The sequence below is a fragment of the Budorcas taxicolor genome, chromosome 10, assembly GCF_023091745.1.
Source record: "Budorcas taxicolor isolate Tak-1 chromosome 10, Takin1.1, whole genome shotgun sequence".
NCBI classification, from domain to species: Eukaryota; Metazoa; Chordata; class Mammalia; order Artiodactyla; family Bovidae; genus Budorcas; species Budorcas taxicolor.
The window spans coordinates 52958231-52977210 of record NC_068919.1 but is presented as its reverse complement, the minus strand read 5'-3'; the positions used below and the strand labels follow the sequence as shown (position 1 = coordinate 52977210).

The 18980-nt window shown below is 41.5% G+C and overlaps 1 protein-coding gene across 1 annotated transcript in view; it reads right to left on the bottom strand.

Moving 5' to 3' along the window:
- The window catches only part of PRTG (protogenin), a 171191-nt gene extending 160242 nt beyond the window's left edge, over positions 1-10949 (bottom strand). The window contains exons 1-2 of the mRNA XM_052647366.1: positions 10834-10949; positions 8276-8578 (exon numbers count right to left, since the gene is read on the bottom strand). Coding sequence (XP_052503326.1) covers positions 8276-8578; positions 10834-10927 — 397 coding nt within the window. The 5' untranslated portion in view covers positions 10928-10949. The remainder of the gene's footprint in view (positions 1-8275; positions 8579-10833) is intronic.
- Positions 10950-18980: the final 8031 nt, after the last annotated feature.

Sequence of the window (18980 nt, the reverse complement as noted above, 5' to 3'; positions counted from 1 at the left end):
TTCCCTTCTCCAGGGGATCTTCCTGACCCAGGAATAGAACTGGGGTCTCCTGCACTGCAGGTGGATTCTTTACCAACTGAGCTATAGAACTGTTCAACTTCAGCTTCTTCAGTATTACTGGTAGGGGCACAGACTTGGATTACTGTGATACTGAATGGTTTGCCTTGGAAACAAATGAGATCATTCTGTCGTTTTTGAGATTGCATCCAAGTACAGAATTTTGGACTCTTGTTGACTATGATGGCTACTCCATTTCTCCTAAGGGATTCTTGACCACAGTAGTAGATATAATGGTCATCTGAGTTAAATTCATCCATTCCAGTCCATTTTAGTTCACTGATATCTAAAATGTTGACATTCACTCTTGCCATCTCCTGTCTGACCACTTCCAATTTGCCTTGATTCATGGACCTATACAATATTGCTCTTTACAGCATTGGACTTTACTTACACCACCCGTTACAGCCACAACTGGGTGTTATTTTTGCTTTGGCTCTGTTTCTTCATTCTTTCTGGAGTTATTTTTCCACTCTTCTCCAGTAGCATATTGGGCACCTACCGACCTAGGGAGTTCATCTTTCAGTGTCCTATCTTTTTGCCTTTTCATACTGTTCCTGGGTTCTCAAGGCAAGAATACTGAAGTGGTTTGCCATTCCCTTCTCCAATGGACCACATTATATTAGAACTCTCCACCATGACCCATCCGTCTTGGGTGGCCTTACAAGGCATGGCTAGTAGTTTCATTCAGTTAGACAAGGCTGTGGTCCATGTGATCAGATTGGTTAGTTTTCTGTGATTGTGGTTTTCAGTCTGTCTGTCCTCTGATGGAGAAGGATAAGAGGCTTGTGGAAGCTTTCTAATGGGAGAGACTGATGGAGGGGGAAACTGGGTCTTGTTCTGATAGGCAGGGCCATGCTCAGTAAATCTTTAATCCAGTTTTCTGTTGATGGGTGGAGTTGTGTTCCCTCCCTGTTATTTACCTGGGAACCAAACTACGGTGGAGGTAATGAAGATAATGGCAACCTCCTTCAAAAGGCCCCATGCTACACTCAGTGACCCCAACCCTGCAGCAGGCCACCGCCGACCCACGCCTCTACCAGAGACTCCTAGACACTCATGGGCAAGTCTGGGTCAGTCTCTGTGGGGTCACTGCTCCTTTCTCCTGGGTCCTGGTGCACACAAGGTTCCATTTGTGCCCTCTAAGAGTCTATTTCCCCAGTCCTGTGTAAATTCGGGCAATTCTGTGGTGGGGTTAATGGTGACCTCCTCCAAGAGGGCTTAAGCCATACCCAAGTCTGCTGCACCCAGAGCCCCTGCCTCTGCAGCAGTCCACTGCTAACCCATACCGCCACAAGTGAAGTTGCTCAGTCGTGCCTGACTCTTTATGACCCCATGAACAGTAGCCTGCACCAAGCTCCACCGTCCATGGGATTTTCCAGGCAAGAGTACTGGAGTGGGTTGCCCTTTCCTTCTCCAGGGCATCTTCCCGACCCAGGGATCGAACCCAGGTCTCCCGCACTGTAGGCAGATGCTCTACCATCTGAGCCACCAGGGAAGTCCCATAGTGCCACAGGAGACACTCAAACACAGTTCTGCCTCAGTCTCTGTGTTGTCTTTGGGTCTTGGCGCACACAAGGTTTGTTCGAGCCCTCTGAGTGTCTCTGGCAGGTATGGGGTTTGATTCTAAACGTGATTTTGCCCCTCCTACCATCTTGCTAGGGCTTCTCCTTTGCCCTTAGACGTGGGGTGTCTCCTCGAAGTTGCTCCAGTGCTGCGCAGCTGCCACTCCAGTGCCTATGGTCTTGCTGGGGATTCTCTGCCTTGGACGTAGGGGTATCTCCTCGTCCAGACTATGGTGGAGGTAATGAAGATAATGGCGACCTCCTTCCAAAGGTCCCTTGCACTCACTGCTGCACTCACAAAAGATGTTCTCTAACATTCTCTAACATTCACCACACATGGAGATTTCTCATCTCTTCAACTACAGTGTCCATCACATTAAGAAAAAAAAATTTCCAAGAAAATATCTAAAATACTGAAATCAAAATGAATGAACCTACAGGAGGGTAAACTCTTAATAGCAGTTTTCAACATACTCTTGAGTGTGAAAAGGGATGAAAAGGAGTCTTCAATCAATAAATTTAACACTAACACCAAGAAAATTTGAATATCAAGTTAAGACAGAAACAGTTAAAAAAAACTAGTAACCAAGTATTACTTGGACTGAAGTTTGCCACTACTTTCAGAAACATCAGTGGCTCTCCACCAGGGGTGATTTTGCCTCCCAAAACACATTCTTTCATCAACACAGCTAGAAAACGGTGCCATTGGCATCTGGTGTCTAGAAGCTACACATCCTATGTTATACAAGTCAGCATCTACAATGAAGAATTACCTAGCCCCAAATTTCAACTGAACCAAGGCTGAGAAACCCTGAGAAATGTAATCGATTAACTCTCTCTATATATATATTTGGTATATTGGTGGAGTTGAAGATCCATTCTAAGTACTACTAAATCATATTCTCAGTAGTACTAAAAAGACTACCAAAAAAAAGGGGGGGGGCATTTGGGGGGATTATCCCAAAGGAATATGATTTACTTAGAGAAAGTTATCTATATAAAGCAACATCATTTTTTTTTAATGTCACGTTGTTCCAAACAGGGATTTACTATAGTTTCATAAAGCAAAAATTTTAAAGAAAATTTTATTTCCATCAGTCCTAAAAATTAAGTCCAGCAAGGATACAAGTTTGAAACCAGGACCCTGAACAATGATTGCACTCCCCAATAGTTACTTGATTAATCTAGTCACTACACATACTAAAGCTATAAAATACACACACACATACACACAGAAAAGCAAACACTCTAGAAACTAAAAAAAAAATTTTTAATTCATACCTTCTGTTCAGTCTATAAGAATTTGGCTTTTAAAGCTCATCAAAAGCAGTTTCTGAGAACCAGAGGTTTTAAAAAAGAAAAAAACAAGAAATGTAAAAGTCAGGAAAGTATTTGTCAGATTAGTGTCAGAGACCTTTGTGAGGATGACGCCTTTATCCTCTGTAATACGTATCCCCAAAGCAGTTCACTTGGCTTCAGAATTACAGCCACTGAAGGTAATTTGGTACAGTTTTACCTTTTTGTACATCACTACTGTCCATTGTTGACTGTGAACTTCCTCTGTGCCAATTATCATGTTAGGGCAACTGTCAATTCTGCTTCAATGCTTACAACCATATCTTCTTCCTCTCTTACGTACTAAGATATTTAGAAAATGATGAGTTTTTAAAGTGTTTTAATAAAGAGTCTGAACACCATAAACTGTCAGAAGTACTAAGATAGCCCTGACTGACAAGAAAAAGCTTATATTTGCGGTATAATTTTTAGAATTTTTCTTAAAACATCAATAATCAGATGATTGTAAAATGCAAGCATAATCCTCAGCAAAATGCTTGACTTAACATTATTGATTATTTTCACATTAATAGTAATTGCCAGTTTAAAAGCTGAAAGTAAATGACCTTAATTGAGCACCTTTGCCAATCAGAGAGAAAAAAATCATGTCTCAAAATTGTAGTCAAGAATATAAAAGTTTTCAAAAAAAGTAACCTCAAATGCATTCATTTATTAATTGAAATACTCATTCAACCTAACACAGCTGCTTAAGAGATTTGTTTTCTGCTATTCTTTTAAACTGCTCTGGACTTCATCAATAAGCCCAGCTGTTAAATTCAGGGGAAATGACAACAAATGCCCAGACAAACAAGTGCTGAGAGTGAGGGCCTTTCTTTAGAACAATCAGAGCTAGTTGACACAGCAGGGCCATACCAAATGCCCGTCAAAATTCCATTAAGAAGCTTGACAGAAATAAACAAACACATTTATACATCTTAAACCAAATTATAATTCTATCCCTCAGTGGACTCTGCTTCATTGAAAAATAAGAACTCCAACAACTTTGAAAAATAGTGAGATAGTATTACAGGTTTCTGAAAATGAGAAATGATCCTCAATAATCAAGTGCAAAGTGGGAAAAACTGGTTTCATTATCCAGATATTACAGGTACCTGATAAACCTTTTAGGCAGACAGATTTTAAGAACCAAGTGTTATTGTAAATAAGCCTGTAGAACTACATGTGCTTTTACTTCCCTGCCTTAACTTAGACGATTTTAGGATGGTCAGTTTTTAATTTAAACATGTACTTTTCAACCATACCACCCTCTCTTCTATTTAAAGATGGTTTTTCTTGGATCCCAGAAAGCACCATCTGAACCTTATCTACAATGCTGGCAGATTAGTCTCTCTAAATATCTCAGTTTGTCTTATTTTTCCAAAATCAAACAACTTTTGCTTTTGTGCTGGCACTCTAGAGTTCGGACAAGTAACTGTTAACAGTTTGATTTGATGTGAACATGCACACAGGTAAGAGATGTTATCCTTTTCACAGCATCTACAAATCTCACTAAGTGTCAGTGAAGCAAATTCTTGCCCATCTGGGGTCGAGGATGATGAATAAAATTCAAAATTTAGGCTAATAGGTTCATAGTTCTTATCTTTCTCTTTTCAATATACCACCCATCTTCTTTTCTTTCTAAAAAGACTTTTAATGTTTTGAATATGTTTTACCTTCACATTTCAAAGATCAGCTTTGAGCTATAATTTATGTATTACTCTTTAAAATAGAAACCACACTCATAGAACAGTTTTTCATTAATCTCACCAAAAAATGTCATTTCATCTGAACTTAAACTGAAATGACAAACATGTTATTCATTGAAAACAACCTACAGTCTTTTAAAGGAAAACAACTACTGCTATTAGTTTTACGGATGCTAAAACTAATCTCAAAATTTGGAGGGGGCGGGGTGTGAAATCCATCATAAAGTTGTAATAATTCCTATGGTCTTCCAGCTACAAATGCTCACTTAAAATTTATTTCACACCCAAGTGAACAGTCGTGAAAAACCCAGCAAATATAAGTCAGCTTTATGTCAGCTCTTTCCCTCCATCCTAAGACTTCAATTTCCACCTTTTATGGAAAGGAAATAAACAACCAGCTTCCTGTTCAATCACTAGCTTACCGCCAGTTTTTTACACATCACAGAACACAACCCGCCTCCTCCTTTACTTCTCTCAAATGTCTCTTATCTTAATTTAAACTTGTTGAAATATGAGACCGTTTTACCACACTAATGCTTTTCTATGAAATTTATCTTACTTACTTCAACATTTAGAATGTAAGAAATGTCAAGATGTCATAGATTATTTCTTACTCCTAAAATATTTAAATTAAATTATTTATATAGGGAAGACTTAGCACCTATGAAAGTGAAAATTTGATCTGCCAAAAGTTAAAAATACTGAAATTTATAGGTAAAGGTTGAATCTCCTGTTCTTACTATAGTATACAACTGGAAAAAGAGCCCTCCACATCACTCCCTTTTCTATCCTAATTACATAAAAATGTAAAATGGCTAAAATAGCTATCAATAAAAAGGATTAACTTAAAAAAAAAACTAAATATTACTTTAACCCTATACTTTCCTTTAAAAATGGGATGCCTTAGAAAAGCTAAGTTAGACAAATTCTTTTGTGCTTGGATGAACAGGAAAGCAAAGCCTCCAGGCCTTAGGGGAGGAACCTTGTCCACACAGCAGGCTCTGATGTGCCTGGGAGATAAGGCTCCACAGTGACACTTAAGGAAAGGCCTGTTCACATTTGAATTTCTGCATTCCTCAGGAACAATTCATGGCAATAACTAACTTTGCAGAAGAGCTACATGAAAGCTTCGACCAATGAATGAGGGTCATCTGCTCTTTATCACAAGGGTAAACCTCATCCTGGCCAGTTTCTAACCTTTTAACCCTGTGAATTCCTAATTTACACATGAATAATGGAATTCTTGCCTAGAGTGCAACTTTCAGCTTCTAGTTCCTAAGTTTAGAAACCAAGACTTTATTGCCTGTGTTAAAAATCTAAAACTCGCACTGATTAAAGTTTTAGATTTCCAGGTGCTATATTTATTACACTTCAGAACTAAATGATATGCTTGGCAACAAAACCCTTGACCAGAAAATAAAAAGAACATACTTGCACCCCGCTGCTATCAGTAACTAGGAGAGAGCCAGCCTTCAAAAAAAAAAAAAAACCAGAATGTCCACTTAATGCCTATTCTCTTCCTGTTTAATATGTATTACATCTTCACCCTGAACACAGGATAAAGTCATCCAAGCCTACAATGTCATTGGACATGGCTTCTCTGATATCAGGACTTTGTAAATTTTAAATCTCTAAGAAATTTCATATTTTAAGGAAAAATCTAAACCCACTAGGCATATCTTACTTTAAATCTATAATAACTGAATGCACTTTCTGAGCAGAGTACCTCCTCCAAGTTAATAAGATGTGTGCATATGAAAAGTGTGGTTCCTATAACTAACATACTATAGTTGATATTTTAATAGCAAAGCAATGTTCTACATAGTTTAACTAAAAAGGTTTTTTTGATACTTAAAATATCAAAACTACTTCACCACCAAATCCTTCAAAATATTTACATCTAATAAAATATTTGTCATTAATAATTTTTATAAAGATACAAAACCTAAGGCTACTCAAAAGCCAATACAAACCTTTGTTTCACTGTTACTAACACTGTTAGTTACTACTGTCAATACTATTGAGACTATTTATGAAACCTGAAAGCTCTGCGTGTTTTCAAAGCATTTCTAAGCATCCTAGAATTGTCAGGCTGCTAAGGAGGTCCTGATATCAAGTGGTCATGACAAATCTTTCAGAGCCATCAGTCCCCCTCCACCTTTCCATCCTGCCCCTTCTCCTCTCTGGCAAAGTAATATAAGTTACAGTTTTTGGACATGAAAACACAAGATTCCACAAACCCAAAAAGGTGAAAAAAATTACACCTTTATGGAACAATTAGACAAAAATTAAATGAATAAAACATAGGCATAAAAAGCACACTATCCTGAAAACAATATGGCAGTGAAAAACCATTACTCAGCAACAACAACAGCAAGAAATGATGACTGACCAATCATCACAGCAAAAAAAAAAAAGGCAAGTTTATCAGACATTCTCTCAGGCTTATTAGAATTGGAAATTTCTCTACTTTCCTGACATATTTCAATATAAAAAGATCTTCGCTTACAATTTATTTTCTACTATTAATTATTATTGCGCAAATAAGTTACTAAAATGAAGGTAGCATAAATACGGACTGCTACAATAAAGTCACCTAGGAAACCCCCACCAATAGCTTCCTAAATTTTAACTTGTGGAGACCTTGAAGAAAGTATTTCCTGAAGATTATGACTTTATCTCAAGAGCTCCCTCCTCCTAGTGTTCATCTTGTAAATGATCAATTTGTAGGTGTAGAGCAAAATCTATCTTTTGTGGATTAACAAAAACATGTGGATACGATGCCTGTAAAACTGTTCTTAAGATACAGTTGTGTATTAAGATTTAAATTTTGTCTATTGTAATCTTGAGTGCTGGGTGTGGGATCACCTGAAGAGATGGAAAGCTTCAATGAAAACAAGGAGTTCTCTAACTATCTTAGGCCCACGTTTATACTCAACGGTTATCAGGGCAACCACCAAGCAGTGGGTCACTCGGACAAATGGTTGATCTGATGGGGTTGTTAATACAAAGGAAATCATTAGACAGCAAACTTTATGACAACTGAGAAAAAATGGGCAGATCTGGTTTAAGTCCATTAGGCATAATATGGAAATGGCCTTAATCTCTTTCTCTCCCAGCAGGAAAAGCCTACGAATACTTCAAAGGCTTGAGAGTTACTGGCCAGTGCCCTCTCTTTCAATTAAAGGCAACATGGGTGATCTTAAAGCAGTCAGAGAACTGAAAGTTTGGGTTATATGGAAGATTCAGGGTTTAAGGACCATTTGAAAAGCAGAAAACACTGTTTATGATTTTCAAAATTTAATTATTAATTTAAAAAATGAGATTTTAGAACAACCGTTGTTGTGTTGACTAAATTTTCACCAACTCTTTTCAGAGTTTGAAGTGCTTATTCATATAAAGTCACCTCTACAAGTTCTGGTGTTCTAAACATAAATGCGACTTTTGTTCTCATTCATTCAAATTTATACATGCATATATATTTTCCCCTCAGATTTTTTTGCAGGCCTTAGCATCAAGTACTATCTCCAGGTTAGCATACTAATGAAAATCAAAAAATCATCAAAATGTAGCAGTGAAAAACATCAAACAATCAAGAACTTAAGCACTTACTTGATAAAGTAAGATGAGCTTTTTGACTAAGAATGGCTCCATGTCTGTTCATGGCCAAGCACTGATAAAATCCTTCATCATACTGCTCTCCTCGCTTGCCTTCCACCTCACTGATGTACAAAGAGCCGTTGGACAGAACCTGGATCCGCTTATTTTCAGACACTTTGGCTCCATTTTTCAACCAAGTGACCTTAATAGGAACTTCTCCATGAGCCTGGCAATCTAAAACAACTGGATCCTTTCTTGTAACAGTTATATCCTGTGGTTCTTTTATAAAAACCAGTTCGCTAAAGCACCATACTCCTACAAGGAAAAGGGGGGAAAGGCATATCCACAATTACAGGTGTAAAATCATTTCTTAGCACACAATTGTAAAACACATATTCAGAGTGTAATGGGTCACAGTTTAACAAACCAGATTAGTTAACTGACAAACACCTTAATAAACCAATCTAAGTTTCCTGAAAGGGAGCAAACCTTTTCAGCAAATCAGATAAATCTTTTTACAACATCTTACACTAAAAGCCTAGGGAAGATTTCAATAACTTTTCATCCCTTGTAAGAATTTTGTTCTCAAGTCCCATGCTAGAGTTTCAAAATCGTCAGGAAAGCTCTTGAGCAAAAGCTGTTTGCTACTTTTACAAGCTTGTCAAAAAGATCTTGAACAGAGTAAGTCGTAAAAGTCTAATTTTACAAGAAATCATTAGCAAAACTCCAACTCTGTGAACAAGCAAGTTTATTTCCTTGTCCCTTGAAGAGTTTTTGAAACCCTTGGCACCTAGTCCTCTGGCAAGTGCGTTTTATCTTTTGTGCCAAGTTACAAGTTTGCACTTTTATACCTGCCCTTTAACAGCAAAGATTCTGTCTCTTCTTGAAAGAGACCCATTTACTTAATTTCTGCAGAGTATGGTAAGGTATTTAAAGGACAAACAGTTGACTCTGAAATGCTGGTAACTCTTGCTGCTTGTACTCAGTGGGTGATCGGATTAGGAACCTTCTATTTCTTTTTCTTTTTTTTTTTTTTAGAACTACCAACTGTTGGGGGGGGGGTGGTGAGTGTGACTAATTGGTCCTTACTGTCTAATAGGGAGAGGAGATTGCTTAATCAACCAATACACATTTTTATCAGAGCAGAGGAAAGGCTTTATTCTAAGTATACACATCACCGCCAGAATAAAGCATCCTGTCACCTCCTTCATTTAGCGCAAAGGTCAACTAAAGTCTTGCATACTGACTGGGGCCGAGTAGAGTATTAGCGTCCTGGAGCAGGGGCGGGGCGGGGCGGGGCGGTGGGGGGTGGAGTGCATTTCATATTCCTTCTGATTGTCTTCATTTCACAGTACCAATCCACGGACTGATCTGTTTCTCATCAAGGCAGGTCCTCCAAACCTCACACACCAGTCACGCTCCCACGCCCGGGCTGCTGACTTCTCCTAATGGATGCCCAGGGCGACAAGAGCGACCCTAACAGCCCCGCGCAGCGAGGACCACTCCGGAAGGCGCCCGTTGTGTTTCCGAGTCACATCCGACTTTGATCCTTTTCTCATGCTAAAAGAAAACTAACTCCTCCTGGAGAAGAGGGGTGTGGTTAGAACACCAAAGTCTGGGGTTTGTAACCTGTAAATAAATAAAAGAACCCATTCTTCTGAACACCTCTTCTCCCCGCCCACCCCCCTCCACTTTACACTTCTTAACCGTTTGGGGAAAAAGCAACCCGGACGCGCAAAAAAAAAAAAAAAAAAAAAAAAGCCAAAAATTGGTTCATCCAAGTTTGCGCAAGGCTAACTAACCTGGAGTTCGGAGGAATCTTTACATTCGTGCACCCCTCAGATCCTGCCCCCAAATACCTAGCTGTGAGAAGTAAATCCTACTTTGATACCTTCCTTCTCAGCTTCAGGACACTTCTTCCTCCCCTCCGGGGCACAAATGGGCCACAAAACTTCCACTCCTCTTCTCTTTCCAATGCCACCCTTCCCGTTTCCTCCTCATTCGATCCGGTTCCGGGAAAGTGGGAGCACTTAGGGGTCTGACCTGGACGCTGAGTTCACCTATTTTCTCCCCCGCCCCAAAATGTGAGGCAGCCCCCACTACAAACCCGGGAGCCGCGCGGAAAAGCGGCGCCCCCCTGCGCGGCGAGGCTGCCACTAAGGAAACAATATAAATAAAGCCACGTGCGGCTGCTGCGGCCCAGGCAGACAGGCGGGCGGGCGGGCGCGCGGTGCCCGGGCTGGGCGCGGAGGCGAAGACACGGCCGGAGCGCGGACAATGGCACGAAGAGACAGGGGGGACAGTGGACAGCGGGCGTCGGCCCCCAGCGCGCGGCCGGGGGAGCTCAGCGAGGAGGGGCGGGCGCTGCGAGAGGCGGCCACTGTCGCCCGCGCCCCAGCAGAGCCCGCGCGCACCTCGCGTTCCAGCGGCTCCCGACTGGCTGCAGGGAGGGGGCAGAGGCCGGGGGTCAGTGCTCCCGCAGAGGACCCCGCCGCCTCCCAACGCACGCACCCTTTTGCCTCCTTCCCCAGCCCGCTCACTCCCACCGCCGCAGAAGAAAGCGCGCCCACCTGGAATGCGGCCGAGGAGCGGCAGGAGCAGGAGCGCGCCGAGCAGCATCCCTGGCGGCCGCGGCCGGGCGAGGGGTCGCAGGGAAGACGCCATTCAGCGGGGCTGCGCGGGCATGCTCCCCCGGCGTCCCTCAGCCGCTGTCCGCCTGCCAGCCCCCAACTCCGAGCCCTCTTCGCGCGGCGGCTGGACACACGCAGCGTGGGTTTCCCGCTCGGGTACCGGCGTGGCGTGGTGCGGCGGGTGTCTGCTCTCTGCGGGAGCGGCGAGGCCGGCGCAAGGACACCCGCTCGCAGGAGGCGGGGTGGGGGGGGCCGAGCGTCCGGCCCGGGGGCGGAGTGAGGCGACGGCTGGAGGGGGCGGGGGCGGTGGAGTGGACAGCGCCGCGGCTGCTGGCCTGGGGACTACTTTCTACATCTGGCCCCTGGTCTGAGGACCGCGAGGTCGGTGCGGCCGCGGAGGGAGACGCTCGCTGGGAGGGGGCCCCGTGGCGGCCGGGTCGTGGCCCCGGGGGGAGGGGACGGGCCCCGCCGGACAATGCACCTGGGGGTCAAGCCCCGGCTGAGGGTCTCAGGCCCGCTTCCCCGCCCCCTCTGGCTTTCCCCACCACCGTCGAGGGCAGAGCCATAAAGGCCAAGCCTCGCGGCCGGGGCCAGGCCCAACCCAGGGCCCCTCTTTCCTCCGCAGACCACCCCCCTTCACTCCTGGGCTTGTTTAGGATTCGGGGAAGGAGGAGGCGGGGTGGCGGAGGGATGGTGTTGAGAGACGTGGAAAGGCCGGAGACTTCTCCCCTGATGGGCCCTGCCCATCCCCCTCCATCCCTCACACGCGGAGGCCCTGAGGAGGGAAAACTATTTCCCACTTCAGAGATTTGTCAGCTCCACTGGAGGCATCTCCGGGAGATCAGCCCCCACATTTGGGGACGGTTCCTGTTCCCCCTGTCCCCATCAGAAGCAGCGCTGGCTTAAAAACATCTCTGAAAAGTGCCCTAAAATGAACACTTGCCGTTTGGGGAGATGTTTATCTCTCAACTTAGTCAAGTTCTTTAATTCGTCAGAACTGTGCACACAAGAGGCCCTGTCCTGAGAGTTGAGGCCAGATGAGATTTCTAGATTCTCCGAGCTGGGTCTGTGGGACTAGGCGTGGATACACTACCTGGCTACAAGTGAAACTGACTTGGAAAGACACAAATATTGTGAATTTGTTCACATCTCTTAAAAGTAATTAAGGATAACAAGAGACGTCAAAAGGTACATTAAAAATGTAATCAGATTGCTAACCATGAGTGGATCACGGAGAATATTTACATGTGGATTAGGGTTTCCTACTCCAAAACGAAATCCACGGCTATGATTAGGGCACAGGCTAAAAGCTAACCTTAATGAAAGCTGCTGACAGAAATCTAGCTTTTGTCAGTAGGACAGCAACACATTCACTGCTAAAGCATATTCCAAAAGTCCTCCTTACGGGGGGAAAACGGCGGGGAACGGATCGACAGTTTTAGAACATCTGCTGGGAGTAACCTTCCCCGGAAGCTTACTATATAATAGGGATCAGTCTACTTAACAATTTCAACTTAACTGCATGTAAAACAGTAATACCCTGGGCTCTATTGCCTCCCAAAATTTACTTAAAATTTAGATGAATTTCAAGTATTTCTAAGCATCAGAATAAAGGTCCATGGAAAGGGAAAATGTTTAGAGGTAATGAAACGTTTGCGAGGATGTTCTAAACATCTGATAAATAACAAACAAAATGATACTCTTAACTGTGTGCCAACTAGATTTTTTTATTGTATGACATCTTTCTTCTTGACTCCCTCTTCTCCCAGTTCCCTTTCAATCGATCCTAAGTGCTCATATTTCCTGGATAAGAATTGCTAACAAGATGCTTTTATGGTCTCCTTTTTGAATAAATCGGAAGAATAAAGATGGGGGGGGAGATAAGCTAAAAAGCAAAGGAACTTTTTTTTTTAAACTGCTACTTCCCCCTTTCGTTAACATTCCAATTAATCATAGAAGCCTTTGATCCTAAGATGACTTTGGACCTTGACTTGTTCTAGGGAGGATCACAGCACTGCATTTAATATGAAATAATATGTGATACACATATAGATATATAATGTGATGAGATTAAATAACCCAAATTAAACTTTTCTGATTTGTTTATGGTCCCATGTTCGGCAGCAATAAACTTATCCTGATGATGTAATTATACAGTATCATATAAAATTTACAGTATACCCAAAGTCATTTATTAGTAAGTATAACTGGAAACCAAAATTCATGCCTTCTGATTTGTTTGTTGCCCTTTCTACCGTATAATCTTTTATGTCTTAAATTTAAACTGTTTTTCTTTCCCTCCTCCATTCCTTCCTTCCATCTCTCCTCTCCCTCTTCCTCCCTCCCTTCCCTTCTATTCTGTGGACTTCAGAATTTATAGCACGTGTCTTTAAATAACACAGTACATGTCTTCTTGGACAGTTATACTTTCTTTCCTGTAAAATATTTGCCTTATATCATGATGTAGTCTGCATAAGCTACCAAAAGACTTGCTACCCAGTTCTCAAATGCCCCAGATTCCACCACAGTGCCATGCACATAGTAGGTAACAATGCAGTGGCGAAGGGTGTAGTTCTGAGTGTCTGACAGACTAGAGTTCAAATTTCAGTTTAATGTAGACAAGTTATTTATGCTCTCAAACTTCATCCATTTAAAGGGAATATGTATATATAATACCAATGGAGTGCTGTGATAGAATGCATGGATAGAAGTTCAGAGCTCTATAAACAATTGCTATTATTATTTTGTGAGTAAATATTCCCAGTAGTGCCAAATCTATGTCCTCTTAGAGTGGGCTTAATTTTGCAATACTCAGGTTTTTTAACAGTAAAATCTGATTCATTTGTTTGGTGATTACAGTGATGGTGACACTACTGACTTATTGGAAAGGTTCCTAAGCTGGTCCTGAGAAAGATAAGAAATGTCCCAAATACCCCTTTGAAGGAAAAATCTCAAACAAATACAATTACCTAAGCCCTATTCTGCTTTCATATTCTAAAACAAGGACAGTTATTTTCAGGCCAAATAGGGTAGAATCTATATAGTTTAAAAAGAATTGAAATCTGATGATGGTAGGTTTAAAAAAAATCAGGTTTTTCTAAATAAAATCAAGACTCCTAGCTTTTCAAGGGGAAAATGACATAACTTCTCCCAACAAGTTATAGAGTTGTACAAAAAGATCTTCCAGGCCTCTGGCCTCTAAGTGTTATCTGTTTCTGTGGAATCATAGGCCCATTTGTATATGCTTATAAAGCATAACAAATGAGAAAACACAGTGAAAGTCTGGAGTTGTTCAATTTTTTCCCCCCTGGAATTGAGCTCCTACTATGTTGGTTAGCTGGCCAGGGCCTGGATGAATATCACATGCTATGACGCTATGATCTTCCTGTGATTTAAGAACTGACTCACTGATGAGCTTAATAGTTTGCCATCAGAAACATTCTGAAAAGATTATTTTAAAAGTGGTGGTAACTCTTCATGGGATTGAAAAATGGTATGGCTGCTATGGAAAACAGTGTGGAGGTTCCTCAAAAAATTGAAATAGAACTACAATATGATCCAGCAATCTCACATCTGGGCATACATAATTGAAAATAGAATCCTGAAGAGATACTTGCACATCTATGTTCATTGTGACACTGTTCATGATAGCCAAGATGTGGAAGCAACCTAAAAGTTAATCAATGGGTGAATGGATAAAGAAAAAAATATATCACAACACATATTATGAAATATTATTCAGCCCTAAAAGAAGAATGAAGTCCTATCATGTTCCAGAATATAGATAAACCTGGAGGGAGTTACACTAAGCAAAGTAAGTCAACTGCAAAAAGGCAAGTAATGTCTGATTCCACTAATATGAGGTATTTAAGGTAATAGAAACAGAAAATAGAATGGTGGTTGCCAGGGCCTGCAGGGAGGAGAAAGTGGAGAGTTGAGGTTCCATGATTATAGTGTTTGTTACGCAATGTGAAAAAATTCTAGAAATCTGTTGTACAATGATGTACATATAGTTGATACTATATTTCACACCTAAAATTGTCAAAAGTAAATTTACACTGTGTTTTTTCTAACCACAATTTTTAAAAAGCAGGTTGTAAATGTACAGTAAAAGCAGTGATAATGACAACAAAGCAGAAGGCCATGTTTGCTAAGAATATATCAGAGTAGGTCAAGGAAAACAGAAAAGCAAAACATCTTCATTTCAACAAGACATTTGACCACCCACATCTCATGATATGAACAAAGTTGATTGGATATTAAGGGGATTATGCAAAATAACATTCAACTGAAGCATCTACTCCCACTCAAGAGCTCCACATTGTCAAGTTTCTCTCTGAAGCCTTTTAAAATCTGTTCTACACTCAGTATCCTGCCCATGTTCCTGCTCTCAGTACCTCACATCCCATTAGAATGGGCTATCAAGAGACTTCCTCTCAAATATTCCAGTCTTTCCATGCTCCAACCCATTTCTATAATGACTACTAGATTAATTTGTCTGTAATCAAGTTTTTCTTCTGATCAAAAACCTTTCACTTCCCTCTCATGGCCTGTAAAATGCCAAATGTTCATTAAACAACAAACTCCTTATTCCTAATGGCTCCTGATCTGGCCCCAATCTACCATTACAAACTTGCTGCTGCTGCTGCTGCTGCTAAGTGACTTCAGTCGTGTCCGACTCTGTGTGACCCCATAGACGGCAGCCCACCAGGCCCCCCCGTCCCTGGGATTCTCCAGGCAAGAACACTGGAGTGGGTTGCCATTTCCTTCTCCAATGCATGAAAGTGAAAAGTGAAATTGAAGTCGCTCAGTTGTGTCTGACTCTTAGCAACCCCATGGACTGCAGCCTACCAGGCTCCTCCCTCCATGGGATTTTCCAGGCAGGAGTACTGGAGTGGGGTACCATTGCCTTCTCCCATTACAAACTTACTGTCCATTTTTTCCTAAATATAGTTGACACTCAGGCCCAAGTGAACCATCTGATGATTGCCCAATAGCACTTGAATCGTCCTGACTCTAAGCCTTTGTAGGATATCTCCCTGAACCTACATTACTTTCTTTACCCTTCACTCCCACACTGTAATTGAGACTTTTCCAAATATTATTTATATTTCTAGGGGCAGCACAGATGTTATTTTGTCTGAAACCTTATAGTATTTTTGTGACATATAACTTACTATATCACTAGCATTTTGTACACACAAATTATATCTTATTCATCTTGTGTTCCCCATAGTGAGAAGGACACTACCATGAAGAGGAAATGAACAGGTATTTCCTGACTGAAGAAATAATGAATTAGTATACTGAAATACTGATTAAATATATGGAAAGCAATTAGGAGAAAGTGCTCTAGGAGAATATTGCAAAGTCGTATATTTGGAGTTGACTTTTATTTTTTTGACTGTGCGTGTGGCATCTCAGTTCCCTGACCAGGGACTGAACCCATGCTCCCTGCCACGGAAGCATGGAGTCTTAAGCACTGGACCACCAGGGAAGTCCCCGGGGTTGACCTTGTCTAGTCTATATTAAATACAATTGGCTTGGATAAAAAGTACAGTGGACACATTTATCTTAACCATGGCTACTTGCTACACAAACATTGTTGAAGAAATAGTCCAGAACAAAGTGCAGCTGGTTCCTCTCTTGCAAGATGAGCAGAAATGCAAGAGAACCATGAAGGATTGTCTCCTAACGTGCGCTTGACTGTGGAGCTGACATCTTCAGTGAATCTGGAGGATGAGTGGAAGTTTTCTAGTTGGACTGGACTGGGGTGAGCCTTCCAGAGAATGGTATGAATATGAGACTGAAGTACCAAACAAAAGAGCAAGGTATATTCAGCATGCTGACCTTTAGCTGTAGGTCAGCAATCTGAAAGGCAGAGCACCTTGGAGAGTGGAGGGAAAAGAGGCAGGACCACATCAAAAGAGGCCTTTAGCATGCCATGCTAAGGAGCCTGGCCTTTGTCCCGGGGGCGATGATTTCCCAAAAAGCTGTCCTTTGGATGGGTTACCTGTGGAGCATTCTTTTCTATGATCCCCATGCCAGGTGCTACAGCAATTTATCTCACCCAATCTTTACAGGATTAGGCTAGGTATTGCTGTCCTCATTTTATAGATGAACAGTGGCTCAGAGAGGCTAAGCAGCTTAGTCGACTTCCCATAGCAGATATGTGACAAAAGCATGCTTCTCCTCCTCTAAGTCTACTTGACTCAGAGCCCCTTGTTCTTAGCTCTCTGAGTGTTTTGTGCAAAGTAGAAGGGAAAGAGGAATAATAGCTAGAAGTGGACAGTTAGAACTACAGACAGATCTAACATGGTACTTTTTTAAAAAGTACTATTTAGTCATTCAATATTTACATTTATTTTATTTTGGCTGCAGTGAGTCTTCACTGAAGCACTGGTGCCTCTCTTGTTGCAGTGCACAGGCTCCAAAGTGTGCCAGCTTCTCAAGTTGTGGCATGGGCTTAGTTGTTCCATATGGTATATTAGCTCCCCAACAGGGATTGAACCCATGTCCCCAGCTTTGGAAGGTGAATTCTTAACCACTGGACCACCAGGGTACTTTTACTAGCCAAGAGTTGTGTCTATATTACTGAAGCTCTGAAATAACACAATTTACTGGTTCTTGCTGGCACATTCTCCCTTCTTCTTTCACAGTCTACCTGAGACCACCTTTTTCTGCTTTACCTGGACCAGTAAACACATACACAGTTGGTACCGTTGGGCTACGTGACAGGTGAGAAACATCTTTGTTTTTCAAATAGCATGTAATTTAACTGTGATAAACATAACCTTGTACTTTTTGGTTAATTTAATTGCACTTGATGGACAGGCATCAAGGGTGTCATGAGGAAATCTGATTTATCTGTAGATTGTGAGAAAATGACCTGAAGATATTGATCACAATTGAGGCAACATTGTGTGTGGTTGCAGCACCAGTGCAAATCTGTGTTGTGTTCATGGATGCACACTGACCAGAATAAGGAAGGATTAGTCTCATTATATGTCACTTTGGTCCTACTAGGTTTAGCGTATTATAGTCATCTTTGAATTCCACATTTTAAGAGTCAAGGCCTAGAATACAAGCAGAGAATAGCCAAAGAAGATAAATGTTTGGAGGCAAAAATAATATCAGCCATGGAAATAGCTAATCTATTCCACAGAGGTTAAAGAACTTGGTTTGGGGAGGTTAAAAAAACGTACTCAAGGTCTTACAACCAGTTAAATGGCAATGCAAAATTCAAAGTTGGGCTCGTCTCATCCATGCTTTATTGCTTTATGTGTATTTTTTTTTTAATTTATCTGGCTGTGTTGGGTCTTAGTTGCAGCATGTGGGCTCTTCATTGTGGTGCACAGGCTCCAGAGTGTATGGGCTAAATAGTTGCAGTGTGCACTTAGTTGCCCCACAGCATCTGGGATCTTAGTTCCTTGACCAGGGATCGAACCCTTATTTCCAGCACTGGAAGGCAGATTCTTAACCACTGGACCATCAGGGAAATTCCCTGTATTTGTTTTTTTAACCACACCAAGAGTGGCTTTATTATTGGATTCATATATGTCTTTGATTATGTTCAAGACAAATATCTACTATTTACAGTAGACAAGATTTAATTTATTTCAGGGATTTTACTTCAATACATCTGAGAAATAATAAGCAAAATACACACATGCATGAACAATGGCATTGGGAGGCCTAAGTATAACTTCCAGCACCTGAAAGTTAATCTTTTCCCTTCTTTCTAGCAATGAGCTTTTCTTCATGTAAGAGTTCTGTGTCCAGCTCTTCTTGATACAACTCCAGGGGAAGAAAGAAAAACAATTAGAAAATGGGAACTTTGAGGATGCTGAAGGGAAGTGTAGTGAAGAACTGTAAAGTGAGATCAGCAAAAAGAGGTGAAATAAGTGTTTTGAACAAAGAAGTAAAAGTTGGGGAATAAATTCACAACATAACTGTAGGATTTAGAAATTCTCCATCTTCCAGCCAGTCCTGTCACAGGTCTCCTAAACCACTAAAGAGGTGAGTGTTCTTACTCATGCTCTGTTTGGTGGATGAGAAAAAGAGGAAAGTGGTGGCGAGAGGGAATG